Here is a 20,656-nt window from a genome sequence, read left to right on the forward strand (position 1 = left end):
TTGGAGAGTTGCGGTTGTTGTTGTTTCCGCGACCTCTACCCTTGTTGTTGCTACCTCTGTAGCCACCTCTAGAATTACCTCTGGGTGATGTAGGTGTAAAAGAGGTTTGTTGCTGGCTTGTACCTGTATTTTTGGATCCTCCTCTATAGGCGGACCTACGAAAGGAACCTCTTTGTGTCGGCTGTTGCAATGCTCCCATTGATTTAGCCGTTTCGGTATCCTTTTTCATCTTTTCTAAGGCCTCATCTGTCCCTGTGCCGAAAAGTGTTTTCCCATCAAAAGGTTGGTTCAGTAACGATGTTTGTACCTCTTGTTTGAACCCTGATACTCTGAGCCATGCATGTCTCCTTAACATGATGCTTGTGTTAGTAGATCTTGCTGCAGTGTCTGCCGCGTCTAGGGCGCACTTGATTGAAGTGTTAGTAATTAACTTCCCTTCTTGTATGAGTTGATCTGCCCTCTTTTGATGTTCTTTAGGAAGATGTGTGATGAGTTTTTCTAATTCATCATAATGCGCTCTGTCATACCTTGCAAGTAGTGCTTGCGTATTAGCTATGCGCCAGCTGTTTGCCGCTTGAGATGCTACTCTCTTGCCAGAGGCATCTATTAGCTTAGACTCTTTGTCAGGAGGTGGAGCTTCTCCTGTAGATAAAGAGTTTGCTCTCTTACGAGCGTTTGTGACCACTAGTGAGTCTAGAGGAATTTGCCCTTTAATGTATATTGGGTCTTTTGGAGCTGCCCTATATTTCTTATCGATTCTTGGGTTCAGTACCCTAGCCCTCACTGGGTCTTTGAATATCTCTGATGTATGACTGAGAAGGCCCTTAAGCATTGGTAGTGTTCCTGATGTTCTTTGTGCAGTAGGTAGTGTTTCTAATAAGAAATCCTCTATTTGAGGTTCTGCATGTAGTTCTACCTTGTGATATGTTGCTGCTCTATTAATGAGTTGCGCAAAACCAGTATTATCATCAGGAGGTGAAGGTTTTGAAGGATACAATTCAGGGTCGTTATCGTTATCTGACCCTACATTGTACTCTTCCCATGGGTCTGCCTCCTCTGGGATTGTGTCTTCATCATCCCCAGGATGTTCCCCCTCCCCTGTGTCACTCTCTACATCTGTTGTAGGTGTAGATGGTCGTGTGGGAGGAATATTTGGTCTATTGTGAGGAAGAGGAGAAGATGGTGTGTGTCTAGGTTTTGGAGAAGGGGGAGGAGTTGTATTTGTCCCCATTGTTCTCTTCTTCGGATGAGTTTTGTCGTCCGAATGTTCATTCTTCCTCTTTTTAGGTAGTTCTGTGACTACCTTGCCAGTTTTTGGATCAATAAACAGAGTCTTTTGTTTAGGATCGGTCTTGTATTCCTGTGTCGGTACCGCAGTTTTCGGGTCCGAAAGGTGTTTTTTCTTTTGACTGTCCATTTGTATTTTCGGCACCAAGATTTTATTCGGATCCGATGTCTTCGGTATCGAAGATGTCCCCGGTGTCGAGGGTGTTTGACGTCGAAACGTGTTTCGGTGTCGACATGGACTGCTTCGACTTCGAGCTTTCCTTGACTTGGAGCTTCGGTGTCGATGTGGTCCGTTTATCGGAACCACCATGATGGGAGACCGAGTGTTTCGGTTTCGGTTTCGTTGCCGGGCTCGAAGGCGGGGCGTCGGAAACTTTTTTCGGTTGTCTGACCGGGCTCAAGGGCGGGGTCGACACCGTGCGGGGTCTGTTCTTAGGTAAAGGGACGTCGTCACTCACGGTTTGTTGGACGTCCATTTCCTCGACGTCGGACTCGTCCGCGCCGGACCCCGCCTCTTCGTCTTCTTCTTCGTCTTCTTTGGGGTGCTGGTCCTCGAACAGCTCCGGGATTGCTTGTGACTGCATTCTCGATACCTCGTGTCTTCGGGCTCGACGGTTTCTAATCGTCGATTTTGAAGAGAACGCTGCACAGGCCTCACAGTCCCTGGATTTGTGTTCAGGGGACAAGCAGAGGTTGCACACCTCGTGTAGGTCCTTGTGTGGGAACTTAGCACCACACGTTGGACATTTTTTGAATGGAGTCCTTTCCATGGACTCCGGGCTGGACTACGTCGAGTTTCTCGTAGTCGTCGTCCTTCGAAACGCGTCGGTATGGAAGTGAAGTCGCGTTCGATAACAATACCGTCGAATTGGAAAGGGTTACGCGCCGAATATAACCTTCTTTATCGAAGTCGGTCCGGAGCGCTTCGATCCTCATCCGAACCCGATGGCGGAAAAAAACAATCTAAGGATGGAGCCGATGCCCATGCGCACTAACACCAAGAGGAGGAGTCATCTATGACGACAAAGACTTCTCCAGAAGAAAAACAAGTGCAATCATCCGAGCCCAACACCAGATGGCGATCTATTCATAAATGTACCATCTGCAGCCCATATGCCTCGAACACTGTGTTATTAAAATAAATCCTGCCAGGGCGAAGAACGAGTTGAGAAGGACTAGTGCTTTAAAGATCTTTCATTAGAGTGGAGCACTAGTGGAATCAGTAGAGATGTTCACATTAGATGGTTGGCCCAATTTTCTTTAGTCAGGTCTGGAAAATACAACTTCTGGATCACCCCAGACAAGACGGGATCTGCGTATCTCAACTAGTGCCTCACATTCACCGTATCCAACATAAACCCCCGGTTCACCCCACTGGCCCTGGCTACTGTCCCACATATCCACAAGACCACAGCCGGAGGAACATCCTTCTGCTACCTCGCAGCAAAGACCTGGAACACCCTCCCTCTCCACCACAAGCAATCACCGTCACTGCCTCAATTCAGGAAGTACCTCAAGACCTGGCTCTTTGACTGAACCACAGTGCCTTCGACGGACAAGCAGCATCCCCCCCCCCCCCCCCCAGTGCCTTGAGACCCTTACGGGAGAACAGTTGCGCTTTACAAGCCATTGATTGACTCACACTTTTGTCTGGAAAATCTCTGCTGTATCGTTTAGGATTTAAGGGGGCACATTCCACTGTATTGGAGCTGCAACATACAAGACCTAAAATTCCAACTCTGGAACAAGCGAGAATAAGTGAAAGAAGACTGTCTGCTGAGTCTGCAGGGATATAAAAGCTCACCCTGCTTTGCACCAGTCTGCTATCTAATCTGTTGGCGTTGAGAAATTTTCTAGCCGGCTTGATGTACCTCCAGTCCTATGCCTGCACGTCCCCTAGCTATGTATAGCGCCTAGAAATTAGTTACTTTGCACTGTATTGGACGCTATCATCAAACCTGGAGTCGTTCACCTGAGCTGAATAAGCATAGTGATTTGCTTCCCTGTCAACACTGGAGCATACACAAAATAGATTTTGGGACACAGGGAAGGGGAAATATATGTGCCCGTTCACCAACAATCATGGGAGGTACATCTTGAAAGACCCATAAAAAAAATCCCATGCGCTGTATTATTTTGACCAAAAACACAGGGGGGGTGCTTGGACAGGAAAACATCACATATATTTTTGTTAGTATGATAGCTAAGCGGAATACTGCATTTACTGCAGAGATCTCGAGTATTCAAAAAGGTGTATGAATCCTGGTAGGCCCTCTCTGGTTTACATCCTTCTAATTAAGCATTTTGGCAATCACCCTCTCCATTATTTAGGGCACACAGGTATGGAGATAATTCGGCCTCCAGCTGGCAACTCGTACTGTTGAGGGCAGTGAGAGCAGCGAGTTTGCATCAAGGCGCATCATGTAGATGCCAGGTGGTCTTAACATGCTGCCATCTGCTTCAAAATACACCTATCTTTTGTTTACTGGCTAGCGTCAGAGTATGCCAGCAGACTGTACAATGCCCATCAGTAGATTTATAAGCATATTCTGTTATTGAAAGGCAGCGGGGCTTCCTAATCAGTATTCAGTATCTTTGGCTCGAATTCACAGGCTTGACAGGTCTGATCTCGTCACTTTACAGCACTTTCGAATTACTCCGCTCATAGCTCAAAAACCAGCAGAGCCTGGTCAGAAAAGCATTGGCAAGGGGAAGGGAGGGTGGGGATTAAGAAATAGTACCTGTATAACACCGGGAACAGCGGATGGGCACGAATTAGGTTGAATCAATCTGTGCTTTCTTCCTGCTCCACAGAGATGAAGGGAAGTGATGCCTGCCCTGTGCTGGCTAATTAGGAGGTAGCAAAGAAGAGTGATGCTGAATCCAACAAATGGTAAGCAATGGGCGGGTTCCAAGCCCTTTATTGTAAACAATAGTGTCTCACAAGAGTGCATGCACAGTCGCAGGCTGGATCTAAATAGGGGGATTGAAGGGTACTCTTAACAAAATTGGATTCATGGGTGACTTTCAAAAGGAGACCATAGGTACCCACAATTTGACTACCTTACCTGTGGCATCAATGGACTGAATCTCTTCACAAGATAGCCATCATGGCCCTGTTTCTGCACAAGATGATGGTGCCTCAAATTCCCTTGCCGAAGCCAAAGCAGGGCTAGGATGAGCTGAGAAGTCTGGCTATTGCACTCTATATAAATTCATTACAAACAAGTCCAGCTCATCTACAGAGTTAGGCACACAACAATCTGCAGGACACCACATAGAACAGGCTTAAAGTCCTACAACAGGCCCTGGGTTCAAGAAGGACCCAGGAATGTTAGGAATCACCTGAAGCAGTTTGTGAACACAGTTGGATGGCTGGGTGCTTATTCCCGATTGGCCATTAGAGACACACAGTCTACTGACATGGAAGTGCTCTAGAACAGAGCCAAAAGTCATTCCTTGAGTTAGCCAACATACTTCATTGTAATGTGCTACAAAGGAGGAGGAAGCTTAGTGAATGCGCTCTTAACCTCACAGGATTTTAAAGCTTATCTTTTCCTCAAACTTGCTGCTCCTGCTGACAGTCATCCCTCAGGAGAAGATGTATAAAAAGAATATTTTGCTAGGGTCTTGGCTCTTAGCCTACTAGTGTATCAGAAATGAAGGAGTGAATCTGCAAGTCCCGGCTAGGCCCCACAACATGCAGCGTTCTTGATCCATTAAGAAGTGCCCAAGGAAGACAAACCTCTCCAGGTGGCACATTGCTGCATGGAAATCTGCTTTCTTAGTGTTAAGGATCCTGAGACCACCAATTCCCCACCTCATCAAGGGCATCCAAATTCACAAGTCCTGTATCATCTCAGCCAAGGCATGCTAATGAGACCAAGTGGATAATTTAAGACTGTTCTGGTTTCACCCCTGCACCCAGGGAGGATCAATGGGGAATATTACAATAACATAGCTCAGTCCAGGAAGATTGGCCTTCTCCCTGCATCAGATCCCTTAGAGATAATGACACTCTTCCCTGGAGACTTATCAAGTTGTTCCCAAAAATTACTTATTTGCCTCACGTGTCAATTTCTGGAGCACAACTCCAGCACAGCCTCTGCTTTTGTACAGACTTGGGCCCTTGCTGAAAAGGCCTCAATTTGCTTTCACCTCACCCTCACCTTCCAGGTTCCTTGTCAGCTGCGCTGTAAGCTTATATTTCGTTTACAACACTGTTTTGCCATTAGCCGTTACACAGGATCGGATACATCTTTTTAGTTCCCTACACACTTTCTCCATTCGATTTGTCCTATATGCCTTGTTTTATCAATATAAGCTGTAGGCAGGGTTTCAAGTATTATCTTATGATTTTGGCGTTTTCAGATTCCCCTGGCCCTATACAGTACATGTCCCTGTTGGAACTTTGTCTTTGGTAGGTAAGATACGCATCCTCTGGCTTAAAACACTGAAATGGGGCATCCATTATAAACTCCCCTAGGTATACCCCCTGCGTATACCCTAACTGACTCAAGCTATCAGACGGAGGAGAAAGTGGTAAAGACTCATGTTGGCCGAGAGTGCCCCGAAAACTGTAAGTTGTGATTTTGCAGGAGTATGTCAATGCAAGAGGCCAAATGCTTTTTGACACTTTAGATATGCTGACCACTGTCCCTATAAGAGCTGGTAAAAGTCCTAAATACAAAAGATGACCTCTCAATGCATGAGCCTCAAATTCATCAAAAGGACGACACGGTTAATGACCACACAGAGTTCAAACTTAATATAAATGTATGCCCCACCACACACTGAAAGAAGCTCAGTTATGAATGGTTGGAAGGCTTTGAAAGACAATTGAAATGTATCAAACCAAACATTATACATGCCTGTGACTGAACATTTGGTAGTACGTAAATGCAATTAGGTATTTTGTGCAGGACCAATACCCTCTGAGGGAAACTGCTGAAAAGAACTGCTGACTAGAAGAAACAAAAACTTGGAAAGAGACTAAGTAGTAAAACATTAGAAAACTTAAAACAAAACTGAAGAGGCCAGGGAAAGTTTTAAAGGTTCATTACATCAAGTCCGGAAGAAAATAATAAATATATGGCGCAAGTGGAGTGAGCATTGGAGCAATCTGCTCTGGTACAGAAAATCATTTGAAAGGCCCAGCTGATGTTTCTACACATATAAATAAGTTTGTTCAATTGTTCGAAAAAAATATGGTTTTTCAAAGTTAATATACAAGGTTAAAAAAAGACAATATGAATTCCACACAAAAGAAATATAAAACTTTCTCAATTATAATAAAGCACCAGTATATGAAATAGCTATGCTTTTACAATAGCAGCTTAGTCGCCTATGGCAACAACAATATTTATCCACCAAGTAAGCCCTATAATGGCGATGAAACACCAAGGATAGTCTCAACAAAGCAGAGTATTAGGCTAAATGCACCTTGTTAACTTCTATTTGGTTAAATATACATTAGTGGCCAACAATAACTCCCGTAATAATCATATAAAACTAGTGTTTAGAAATAGGACTCTCAAATGGGCAATTGGCTAGCAAGAAATCAATTTTAGTTTACCATGATCAAATATACAGTTGGTTCACACACATTTATAGCTGCAACTATTTAGCACCTGGTAAATAGGGAAATGACTTGGGTACCTTTTTGACCATTGTAGTCTCTTTTGCATCAAGTTTTGCTTTTTTGGCTTCGGGGCCATCTTCAGCTCCTTGGCTAGCTTTTGCAACCTTGGTTTTTTCCCTGTAAAGAAGGAAGGATTACATTATGTGCCAAAGTTAAAGAACGTCCTTGGTTTTAATGGAAAATCACTTATGTCAGGCTTGCTTTTGACAGAATGTGTTTTTGAAAAAAGCTACGCTTTAAACATTACCTCACAGAGTTATGAAATATTTTGTAAAATTGTTATGCCAAGCCATGCCAGTGACTGAGACCAGCAGTGCCAAAAATATATCCAAAACTGATACAACACTTATGTTTATTACTTCTCCTGTAAAAATACCAAAACATGTTTTCCCCTCAAAAATAGTTGATTACCTGTAATGGCAGATGTTGAACGTGGAAATCCGCATTTGGTCTTTAAACGGTAAACATATGAGCATGATACTGATACGCGACCACTTTTTTTCTTTTAGCAGCTAAAACTAAAACTAGCATAAAAATCATAAAAATTCCCAATGGAAAAGCAATATTCTCTTTCTAGTGGTTTTCTTTTCTAAAAATAAAAGTACATGTAAAAAAAGGAAAGCCAGTTAGAAAATTAAAATGGATTTAAATATTTATATAAATCCACACTCCTGCCCAAAACCCTTATTTGTCTCCCTTTGTAAAACAAGCTCTGGCAAAACTAATAGCTCTGACCGTCGGCCGACCTATTAACCTTGGCAATTGTTTTTTGCCAATGGTTTTCAGCATCGTGAAGAAAAGAAAGGAAAAAAGGTGCGATGACGTACATGCATGCATGTATGTGGCATTACGTAACTGAAAAGTAAAAAAAGAAAAGTTTCCCTTTTGGTAATGGTATCACATATAAAACAGTCACATCACATGTTATGTTATGTTAACTTAGTCTTTTATAGCGCCAACTCACCACCAGGTCTCTAGGCGCTTAAACAAACAGAGCAACAAATACGTGACACTAAGATGATCCACAAAAAACTATAGCACTAAAATTTATTCAACTCGATCTAGTGCTTTCTTAAATAACAGATATGTTATAATCTGTTCACTCATCTCAAATACTCTTCTTGAACCTATCAAAGGTTATGAAACACTTACAAGGAAAATGTACACTAAAAAATTTATCAAAACAGGCTGTTTATTATAATATTTAAAAAACATTCATAAGAATGTACAAGTATATAAAAAACAATTGATAAAAACAATAAAAACAAGTTCAATTCGTACAAATTCACAGGAGAAAAATATAGACAATAAGTTTTGTCTTGCTAATGTTAATTTAGATTGATTTGGTACAACGACGGACTGAGTTTCTCGTTCCCTATAGCCTCAATGTTGTTGACCACTCCAAATTTAACAATTACTATGGCGTCGATGCATTTCGGGGGTCTTAAATTATTCCAACCCCCTTCATCAGGACAATTTATATATGCTTCTCCTTATAATTGGTGTCGCCTAATGCAGAGTGTAATAAAACAAAACATTCTTTTACCTATATAGCATAAGAGCAATAAAACATTAGTTGAACATCAGCATTATTACATTTAAATAAGACCTGGCCACTGCAATCTCATCCAACTAGTACTCTAATGGGCATTACTGATAGCGCAAATTCCATCATTATTTCAAACACTGGAAACATTATAAAAAGCATAGACAGGTAAAAAAGGTTCACTACCTCATCCCTATATCTATAAACAATTCAATTCATTATTGTAACTCTATCATCTTGCCCCATTATTCTTTGTAAGTGCTTCACTCATAGGCCACTAATAAAACACACACTCTCTCATACTTACAACCACATTCATTATACCTTGTGGAGATATTCACAGCTCACCTGTGCAATCGCACCTATGTGACTGTTCTTCTCAGATGAAGGAGGATTAAGGAGTTTTATAAAGTGCAAACCAGACTGAAATGGGTGTGAGAGAACTCTTCAGGAGGTAAAAATCCAAGGAAATATGTTAAGGTATTTCAAAGTAAGGATGGCAGGAGTCTCTGGAGTGCGGAGAGCACAATCACAGAAGTAGGAGTGAAAGAGAGGAGAGGTATACACTAAGGTCATGAGCTCTGCTGGGAACAGAAAACAATTTATAAGGGGTAGTAATGTTGGGACAGAAAGCTTTACAGTCATTTCTGATTCAAATAACTTTATTGGTACTTAAAGAAAATACAGTACTAAAAACTTAAAACTGTATAACTGATAAACATAGACAAGTATATAAAGCACTTACATACATTTTTAAAAAGTCCATATGTTATAATTCCTACATCAGATAATTATGCAAATGCATTAGGTTCTTTCAGGAACTATTCAAAAGAGGGTAGAGTTACGATTCCAGGTGAGAATGAGTTTCAGTCCTAGATCTTAGGAACAATTCCTTAAAACAACTGTTTTTTGGGTTTCCCGCAATAGCGTGTATGAGCTTCTGAGAGTCCAATACCCTCCATATATGTTTTGTGGGAAGGCAGACAATGCCTTTCTAGAGAGCTTTGTGGGCGATGCTGGTTAGATTGAACTGGCGCCTTGCTTCAAACCATAGCTATTTTGGAGTGATTAGCAAAGGGGGTGAATTTAGTGGGGTTGTGATCATATTTCCTCGCCCCTAAGTTGAGCCTCGCCGCTACATGGTAAGCTGCCTTGAGAGGAGCTAGTTTGGCTTTGGTTATACCACAGAGCAGGGTGTTGAAACAGTCTAGTCATAAAAGGACAGGTGGTTGTGTCGACTGAAGTTTTCTGTGGGAGGTGTTTTATGCCTCTCATAAGTCCCATTTGGTGCTGGATTTGCTCACAGCATTTAAGTAAAAGTACAGGTTGCAGAATTTGTTAAGAAGGAAGCCCAGGACTTTGCACGTTTTGCAATTTATGGGTTTTGTTTTAATACGGGGTAGTTGCTTAAACAGAATTGTGCAGTCTAGTGGGAAGGGTATAAGAGACTCAGACATTAGGGGTGAAGCTCAATGTCCAGGACTGACTTTCTTTCGGATTTTGCACCAGGTAACTGATGTAATTTTGGGGGGAAACATTTAATGTAGATTCAACCAAGACTGAGTAGATACATTCATCTTTTCACAAGACCCCCTTTTTGAAGGTGTCATTATCCATGCCATACAGCCGATTGCTAAACTATCTTCAATTTGAATAACATAAAATAATATACCCAGGCAAGAAGGGAAGACAGAAAAACACACCGACGGACAACAACTGAGAAAATCCTAAAGATGAGCACTGATGTTAGAGAGACAAAACAAAAAAAGCAATCACAGCCCCTTTCAGCTTTTCAGAAATGCTGCTTTAGAGGTGTTTGGGGTCGTAGAATTTAAATGACAGAAAAGTAGCCCATCGTGAGAGTACTTCTAAGGATCATTTGCGCATGACAGAAACAAATTTGACTTTGATTAAACTATGAAGGATATCGGAACAATACACTTTTTATATTTGTTAGAGTACTCTTACTTGTAACTAAAACTGTCTGTAAATAGAAACACTTTTTTGTTACATTTCCAGCTTTGAAAAGACAAATACAAGTATTGAGGGGGGAAAAGGTTAACCTGCTGTGGTCAGAAAAATCCAACAAAAAAAAAAAAGCGTTCATAAGTTGGGGTTCCTTTAATAGTTCAAAAATTCAAAGTGATAGACCTCGTTTCCTAGTATCGGAATGTTTCTGCATTTACTGTCCGCACCAACTGAAGATTCTTCCGGACAATAAATGCTGAAACATTCCGATACTAGGAAACGAGCAGGTCCATCCCTTTGAATTTTTGAACTGTTAAAGGAATCCCACCTTATTACATTTCCACGCCCTGAAGAAGCCCCAGGCTGGAAGGCCAATTATAAGGGGCGAAATAAGCGTTGGCTGTGCCACAAACCTTTTGTTTTCTGTTTTCACTTTGTCTTGAAAGACTCTGAAAGTTACAGAGTCTCCTTCACAACTAATACTGGATTCAATAAAAAGATTCAATTCCTAATAGACTACCAATATTCTGGTTTGTCCTGGCACACGTCAGTCCCAAAACAAATGGGGAAGGGGTTTCTCATTGCTGAGGACAAGTTGCTTCAAAAATATCCTCTTATACGCAGGAGTGAACAATATCTGGACCCATTACCCCTTCAATCCTTTAAACCATTGTAAAGATACTCGGCGCTGTCAACTGTACGAATGGCAGGACCACAAATTGACAGTTTTGGGGCACGCCTTGAATCTAAAGTAACACCTGTGGGTGGGGAGAATTGGAAGATAACAGTAGACGTCCTTGAGGTTAGGGTTTCAGACTCATTTCCAGAGTACAAAGCAAAGGGATCTGGCTTAGGGACAGCATCTCAAACTTGTCCTGAAGACTGAACACGTTTAGAAGACATAGATGCAGACAGGTTGCAAGCCTCCTAAAGGGATCAAAATCCAGAGCCCCTTCCTCCTGGAGGCACACTTCTATGGCCCCTTTTGCCTGTGGATTGCTTAGAGCGGAAAAAGTTTCTCCCATACAACCATTATTGGGTTCAGGAGAGGATCCTTAAACGGAGGAAGGGCTCTGCTCAACCTGATAGAGGATTGTAATATTTCTACCAGGATATTAGATTTGACAGTAAATATCCTTTACAACGAATACTTTACAACACATACTTTTACCCCTCATCCCTTTTCAACGCTTTGTAATTCATTACGATTACCTTTACCCCGCATACATTTTCAGCACGCAAACCATTACAACGAATATTCGTTGTAATGGATTCATTGTAATGGTATGCAGATACCGCGATGGAACGAAAGTGTATGCGGAGGTAGTGCTCAGCGCCACTTAGTCCCTTTTTTATGTTTAAGAATCATCCATCAATATAGATGAAGGGTTCCAGGCATGCATCACACCTGACTAGACTTTATAATAAGAGGCATTAAATATACATCTTGTAGAATAAAGAACATTACTTGTTGACTCTTACCTTCGTGGACACGGCTACGGGATCAGCTGGCAGACCCTCACCTTCGTGGACAAGGACCTGAAACAGCTCGCTGACCCTCACTTTCGTGGACACGGTGTAGAATGTGCTGCTGTGCGCGGACACCCGGATTGGTGCCATGGTTGGAGAAGATTCCTACCCATCATGAAGCACGTATAAAAGGTTTGCGGAGGCAGTGAACAGTGTCACTTAGTCCCTTTTTGATGTGTATGCCTGAATACGACGAAATCGATAACACGTATAATATTTTACTTTACTGAGCGTCTTGAACGAGAACGGCTGCAGGAGAGATCTGCTTCGAGGTATTACTTACCCACCCAAAACCCCTGTTTTCACTGTCATACCGTGCCAGTAGGGAAGTGTCTAATTTATTTTATAAAAAATGTTTAGAATTGAAAGTTCGTGGCACTAGCAAGCATTGTAAAAAACTACGTGGTAAATGTACTTTTAATTGCTTGAATACTATTTTCGTTGTGTTTGCTTCGTAATAACATCATGAAGAGTCATGGCATTTGCGTTATCAAAATTTCGTGGTAACAGTATGCGGAGTAATGGGCTGCGGGATAACATCTATATCCGATTTGACTTCTGAAAAAGGCAAAGTAAATTTCAAGATCTCCGTCATTTTCAAAGAGACTGTGAAGCATGGAAATGTCTCCTTCTAGTGAATTGTCTTAGCCACTGGCATTTTGCATGCCCAAGCAAAAGCCAGTATAAATACTGCAAAGTGGCAGAAGATGATCAGGTTCCAAGTCCACAATCCTCGTAGCTGTAGTCCTTTTATTTAATAACCAAGGCATCTGAGCATGAACTGAAAAAAAGTGGGTGAAACGTTGGTCCCTGGGGATGCACTAACAACACGGTTCATCTCTGAAATTTGCCTTGACCTTCTCCTTCACCACATGGTTGATACTCTCCTCTACTGACGCCTAACAAACTGGGCGGAGAGATGCGGTGGCGGCACCCTAATCAGTTTTTGAATGAGGGGCAGTGTCAGGAGGTGTCAGGCTGTATTGCTTCCTTTAAGATGTCCATACATTGATGTGGTAGATTTAGATATCCAATTTCTAAGACCTAAGGAGCCAAACTGCAAGATCGAGTGAACTGGGATTTGGGTGTCTTATTGCTCCCTGGTTCTGAGAGAGTAAGTCTTGTCTGTTGGGTAGCAGGTGGTGTTGGACAACTGATAACTCCAGTAACGTTGTGTACCAAGGTTGCCTGGCCCATGTGGGAGCAACTAGGATGAGCATCAGGGATGTCTGCATTAATTTGTGAATTATAAATGGAAGCAGGGGAGAGGTGGAAAAGTGTAAGCAAATATCCCTGACCAATTGATCCATAGGGCATTGCTTTTGGACTGTGGATGTTAGAATCTAAAGGCAAAGTTTTGGCATTTTGAGTTTTCCGGTGTTGCAAATAAGTCTATGTCTGGTTGTCCCCATTGTTGGAAGAATGGTTGTAGGACTTTCATATTAAGTTCTCATTCGTGGAATTGTTGGCGTGACCTGCAGAGGCGATACTCCAATTCGTTGACCAGTGCTAAATGTATTGTGTGCACAACTGAATACTGTGTTGTGGAACAAACGTACAAATTTTCTGTGCTATGAGACACAGCTGTGGAGATTTGCCCCCTCCCCCCTGTTTTTGCAGATAATACATGGTAGTCATGTTGTCTGGTATGATTAATACTACTTTTCTTATTAGTAAAGGAAGAAAAGCTTTGATCGCTAGATGAACAGCTAGCAGTTCTAGGTGACGGATATGTAGAAGGGACTAACTGTGTGTCCAATGCTCATGTACAGTCATTTGTTGTAAGTGCGCTCCCAAACTAGTCATTGATGCATCCGATGGTATGGTATGGTTATTCGCGGAATTGGGTCCATAAACAGCGATCCCTGTAATAGATTTGTTCCACTGTTGCAGAGAGTGGCAACTTGACAGCTGATCAGCACTAGATCCTCTAATTGATCCTTCGCTTGAGACAACTGTTGCATTAAGCATTGTTGTAGAGGGCACATATTGAGTCTGGCATGAGGTACTATGGATATACATGATGCCATGGTTTATAGAAAACGCTTAACTGTTTTCACTGGTACTTTATTTTGGGGGTGAAACTGTGGCACTAGATTATTGAATGTTTGTATCCTGACTGTATTTGGGTAGGCTACTCCGGTTTGACAATTTAGTATGGTTCCCAAGTAAGGCTGTCTTTTAAGAGGATACAGGTGTGACTTTATTGCATTTATTGTAAAACCTAGTTGATGTAGTAAACTTATTCTTGTTTGTGTGTTTTGCAAACATTTGTGATATGTGTTACTTTTGATAAGTCTAGATATGGAAAGAAGTGTATGTTTTGCTTTCGCAAGAGGGCTGCTACCACTGCTAGACATTTGGTAAACACCCTGGGTGCAGTGGTGACCCCGAACTGAAGCACTTAGAATTGAAACTGTTGTCTGTTGAAGGCAAACCTGAGGCAGTGCCTGTGTGCTAGGTCAACTGGAATGTGAAAATATGCATTTAGGTCTAATGCACTCATGAAGTCTTGTACGACGTCTTGAAAAGTGACCATATGAACATGTTCTGATAGGTTTATCTGTTTGAAGGTCTGAGGTCTAATATGGGTCTCAAAGCTCCACCCTTTTTGGGTATAAGGAAGTAAAGGGAATAGACTCTTGTGCCTTGTTGTAGTGGAACTAGTCCTATTGCTCCTTTGGTCAGTAAAGCTTGAATTACCTGTATGATTAGGTTTTGATGGTGTGTTGATAATCTGTGAGTGTGAGGTGGAATGTTTGGATGTGTTGAAGTGAGCTCCAGACAATAACCATGTTGGATAATATCAGGTGTGATATTTATCCATGAGGGAAGGAAGTATTGTAGTCTCCCCGCCCCCCCCTCCGACAGGTGCTGTGTGATCGTGAGGAATGATAGGCGAGTCAAGCCCTGGTGTTGGTGGAGATTTTGTTTTTGTTAGAACTTCCTTTTTCGCTGCCTTTATTATTGTTTCCTCTGTAGGACCCCCTATAATATCCTCTAGGAGAGGCTGTTTGAGTATGTGTTTTATTATAGGAGGTGGATGTGTCAGTGTAGGTTGTTTTTGATCCTCCAAGATAGGAGGAGCCACGAAAAGTGCCCCTTTGAGATTGTTTTTTAGGGCTCCCACTGAATTAGCGATCTTGTTGTCTTTTTTTTTTTTTAAATTAAGAGAATATCAACCTGCGATCCAAAAAGCGCACTCCATCAAATGGAAGGCCTAGTAAATGTTTTTGTACATCTGGTTTAAAACCAGATACTCCTAACCAGACAGGTCTTCTTAGTATAAGGCTAATGTTTATTCCTCTAACCGCTGTATAAGCACTATCAAGTGCAGATCTTACATTTGAATTAGAAATACATTTTCCCTCTGACGCAATTTGGTATGCCCTCTTTTTATGTTCCTTTGGGAGATGTTGTAAAATTTCTTACACTTCGTCCCAGTGTGCCCTATCATATCTTCATAATAGGCCTATTGATTTAGCAATCCTCCAATGACTGGATGATTGAGCTTCACCCATTTTCCTGCTGCATCTATACGTTTGCGTTCTTTGTCTGGTAGTGGAGCTTTACCAATTGCCTGTGAGTTTGCTCTTTTGTGAGCAGTAGCCACGACCAAAGAGTCTGGTGTAGGTTGACTCCTAATGTAAATCGGGTCCGCTGTAGAAGGCTTATATTTCTTAACAACTCTAGGAGTGATAATTCTAGATGTGACAGGGTTATTGAATAGATCAGTAGTATGCCTGACCATTCATTTTAACATAGGGAGATACTGTGTAGATTTTTGTGTTGAAAAAAGAGTCTCAAATAAAAAATTATCCTCCATTACCTCAGTATGTTGTGGTGGGGCGGTGAAAGACTAAAAGGTCTGTTGAGGTTTAGGAGCTCTGCGTGACAAGTGAGTAGGCAGCCCCCACATCTTTCCGTAATGGTGCTTAAATATTCTTCTGCTGTCTAGTGGGCCTTTGAAAAGGAGAGGGAAACAGGGGGTAAAGACCCCATCTGCCTCCCATCGGTGAACATGGAGCAGAAAGACTGTTGTGTCTTGAAGGGTGGGGAAGCACTAGTTCATTGTCAGGTGGGCCACTCCTCCCATCAAAAGAAATTCCTGGGGTGTCTCAGGGGTGGAACCTTAAGCAAGAATTCCTATGGAGAGATACCACTGGAAACGGGAGAGTGTCCTATTATCAATAGTACCTCTTCCATTAAAATCGGTGTTCGAGGGTCACCAAGCACTAATTCAAGTGAAAATAAGATGAGTTGATCGGCTCCTTTCACGTTCAAGCCAACGACATCAGCGTGCCATGCACACTGATCATCGTTGGGGGCGGAGGGGGGGCAGCTAGAGACTGCTGGGGAACTCTTCTCAAGCAGCCCGATCTGAAATGGAAACAAGGATTTGTGAAGCTAATAGGTCTCGCCTATTGCCTTGACCAGTATTTTCTAGCCATACAGTACAGCACTGCCGCTGCTGTGCTACATGCCTTTTGAAAAATATTTTTTTTTTAAAACAACAATGATGCACACACTGTGTCAATTTGTAGTCACATATGTTCAAAACGCATGTGGGTGCCTACAAATTTACATGGGCGTGTTTTTGGGGTTTATGTTATTTACCAATGCGAGACGGACAGGTAAGTTTGAGAAAAAAAATGAAAGCATTGCTTTGAAATGCTGAGCATAAGCACGTATTCATTTTTTTTCTTTATTAAAAGGGATGACCAGGTTGAGATAGAGGTTTGGAAAGAAGCAACACAGAGAGGGCAAGATGGCGTCTGCTAGACGGACGTCTGTGTGAGTGGCTCCGATTTGGGCACCCGGCGATATTGCTTACCTGGGCCCCTGTAAGCTTCTGGTCGATCCTTCTTCGATCCTTCATGTGGCGGACTGTCTTGCGACCCTCTAAAGTCAGCGGGGAGGCTGTAATCTGCGGTTTGGTGTCGGCGTTCTCCCTGGATTAGTTTTTCCAGCGCGGCACGGTTTTCAGCGGCAGGAGACGCCGCGAAGCATCAGTGGGCGGAGCAGCGGTGTGTGGACGCTCGGGAGCTACGCTGTTACTATGTAGCCGAGGAGCGCGAAAACACAGAGACAAACAAGACAAACATAAAGAATGAAAAGAGAGCTTCATGGACATTAAGTGCTAAGGCAGGCACGCAAGTAAGCATGCAAAAGTAAGACTCTTTGATTAGCACCGACATTTTGCGAAAACTATAGACTCTTCCACTTTTCCTTTTTTTTTTTTTTATTGACATTTTGTTTAGACATTGCTCCTCCACTGTGAGAATCTGGATTTTGTGAGTTTGTCTATAGTGGGGCAGAGCCCAGTCTCCTATTTTTGCTGCCAAGCAGTTCTTACAATCAAAAAACGTAATCACTTACTAATCATCTATTGCCCTGAACGCTTCTATACTGCTTCCATACTTCAACTACCTGGATATGGGTCCAAAAACAGCCCGTGGTGGGAAAACGAGAGCGGTTGGAGAGTTAACGCAAATCGGTAGTAAAGCGGACACCAGGCTAGAGGACAATAGTAAGGAACCTGAGATTGATAAATTGTCTACACCCAGGATTCCACAAATGTTTCAAACTCCTCAAGGGAAAAAGGGTATGACTCCCACAGTGAGACCTGCTGATAACGATTCCGCTGATATTGATGGGGATTCTACATTGGTGGAAGCACTGGAGCAGTTGGTAGTCTCCCCCGTTTTAATACAGCATTCCCCAATAGCACCAATAGTACCAATAGCACCAGTACAAACGATTGTTGGACTTACTGAAGACCATGTTGGGCACGAACGCAGTGTAGCCACTATGATTTCTGTTGTTGGGGAAGAAGCTAATGACCCTGTGAGCAGTAAAGATAGTGAATTCTATTCTCTCTTCGAGCAATCTGATGGCACAGACCTCGATGAGGACTTGGAAGACGAGGAAGATTTGTCATTTCATGAAGAGACTACAGAGGAGACTACACCGACTGGGAGAGTCATCCAGCAAAGCCACAGAGTACGAGTATGAGTAACCGGAGTGAGCTCGCTGGTGGAAATGCTACTATTCGACAACAGAATGCTACTATAAGTCATGACTGGGCTATCTCAGAGTCCGATTCTATGTCTGGGCATTTGGACTTGTCTGAGCAGGCTAGTGGAGGTCTGGGAGCCACTAGTCAAGTTTCCCTTGAGGAGATCCTTAAAGCTATCTCGGAACATCGACTTGAGGCCAGGGCTGAACACCTAAAAACTCATACTGCATGTCGGAAATTACAGAATAATGTTCGACGTCTGACAAAATCTTGTAAGGATTTTACAGACAGAATGATAGAGGCTGAGGGTCGCATTTCCACACTAGAAGATCAAGTGGCAGGCCATAATGCTGAAATTGCTGATATTAAGGCACATAAAGATGATGTACATAGCAAGCTTGCCGATATGGAGAATCGACTTCGTCGTAATAACCTGCGCATTCTGGGGGCCCCTGAAGGGCGTGAGGGACAGGACATCCGCAAAATTGTAGTCGAACTTTTAGAAGAAGCCTTTGTGGAGGTTAAAGATTGGAATTGGGCCCAGGAAATCCAACAGGCGCACCGATTTCCATTTCGTCAGCGATCAGCCCGAACAGGGTCAGTACCTCAACATCCACGTGCTATACTGATTTCGTTAAATAATTTCCTGGCAAGACAAACACTGTACGACTTGGCGAGACCGGATAAAAAGAGATCGGGGAAGGGCATAGAATATTTCATACGCCCCGATTATTGCCATTCTACGGTAAAAAAAATCGATGGTGACTACGTCAACTTATCGCCCCATTTCAATCCAAGGGTCTCCGGGTTTTTCTTCTACAGCCTGCTACCTTAAAAACTGTGCATAAGGGACAGAATTGTTTTTTTACCTCTGAGATCTTAGCTAAGGAGTACCTTAATTCTCTGGGTTGATAGAATGATAGGATATTGAAATCATGTATGATGACACACAAGATGAGTATATATCTGTATCTATTTAGGAATATGTATATAGTGCAATTATTATGATATGGCTTGTTTTCTCTTTTCTTTAATTCCATTTTTAGAAGGTTTATGAAGCTATATGGACTAGATACAGGTATGCCCAAATACAGAGGATCTCTCACACTCATCTCCCAGGGCGATTGGCCCTATTACCTTAGCTTTTTGGGAGGGTCACTTGGGTGGGGGTGGGGCTGTGTGGGATGGGGAGGGTTTTCGGGGAAGGTTCACAGGGTGTAGGGCGGGGTAGCTTTTGGGGTAAGGGTGTAAAGGGAAAAACGTCAGTTCAAAGCATACGTTGTAAGATTGTTGGAGCAAGCACGTTTCTTATGTCATGTATTATTGGTTTTTGGCAACTCAAGACCCAGCTTGGGGGTAATGGCTAGTAATAGTTTACGCATATGTTCGTTTAATGTGTGTGGATTGAATAATGCTGTTAAACGTAAGCGCGTGATGCGGGAAGTGCAATTAATCAACCCTGACATTTTATGTCTTCAGGAAACCCATGTGTCATGGGGGAATCGGAAGATATTAAGTGAATTGGGCTATACATTATTTATCGCATCACGGCATGAATCATGGGCTTGGCCGGCAAATGATAGCTACTACGGGCAAAGCTAAAGCGGATAGTCTAGGGCGCTGGGCAATTGTAGAGTGTATTATTGGGGGGGCTACTGTTACTATACGTTCAGTATATGGCTCGAACCTGGACGAAACTCAGACTCTTGAATTTTTTAATGTTGAACTGGCACTGTGGGGTACCCCCTTATTATTATTAGGGGATTTCAACATACATGGGGAGTCTTTTACGTGGGATTCCCAGTTTACCAGATATACTGGCCGTAAGCCGCATGTCTTTAGAGCACTGCGGCAATTATTGCTTCAGCATGGCTTAGTGGATGGCTGGCCTGCGGCTAACCCAGGTGAACCTGGGTATACTTTTTTTTCTTCCCCGCACAAAAAACTGGTTCGCTTAGACTATATTTTTCTACCTACGTCCTTTATAAGTGGTGCTCGTATGCAGGTAATGCCACAAATCACATCGGATCATGGCCCTGTCGTTTTAGATTTGCCTCTTCTTAAGCTACAGCGGGGACGGCGATCATTTTCTTTTAATAAAAAATTACTACTTGATGAAGTTTATGTATGCCATATCCAAGTTTGGGCCCAGCAATTTCTTGATTGTAATAGAGGCACAGCATCTCAGGCGATGGTATGGGACAGCTTTAAGGCGGGGCTGCGGGGTGAAACTTGTAGTTATGGTTGGTTTCAACAGCGACAACAGAAAACGAAAATAGATAAATTGTTGTTTGATCTAAAAAATGCAGAACAGCAACTTATTTCGGACATTAGAGCACATCGCGATATCGATCTTACACAGACTAAGGTTGCAGGTCTTAAGGCAAAGATTAATGGTGTTTGGAGTCGCGATATAGCATGCCAGTATCAAGCTCATCGAGCAGAGAGATAGGAGTATGGTGAGACTGTCGGCAGATGCCTAGCCCAAAGACGTCATGGGCGACAGACATTACAATGCATAGCGGCTTTAGAGAACCATCAGGGTGACTTGGTTGACTCGATGGATGGTATATTACAGGTTTTTCAACAGTATTATACTGAGCTGTATACCGAAGAATATCTTTCTTTCGATCAGATTGAGCAATTTGTGGCTAGATTTGATCTA

The 20,656-nt window shown here is 42.6% G+C and overlaps 1 protein-coding gene across 1 annotated transcript in view; it reads right to left on the reverse strand.

Annotated features, from left to right (window-relative positions):
• The window catches only part of SAE1 (SUMO1 activating enzyme subunit 1), a 294,712-nt gene that overhangs the window by 190,590 nt on the left and 83,466 nt on the right, over positions 1 to 20,656 (reverse strand). The window contains exon 5 of the mRNA XM_078661014.1: positions 6,946 to 7,045. Coding sequence (XP_078517140.1) covers positions 6,946 to 7,045 — 100 coding nt within the window. The remainder of the gene's footprint in view (positions 1 to 6,945; positions 7,046 to 20,656) is intronic.

This window comes from Lissotriton helveticus, chromosome 9, assembly GCF_964261635.1.
Source record: "Lissotriton helveticus chromosome 9, aLisHel1.1, whole genome shotgun sequence".
Classification (NCBI taxonomy): Eukaryota; Metazoa; Chordata; class Amphibia; order Caudata; family Salamandridae; genus Lissotriton; species Lissotriton helveticus.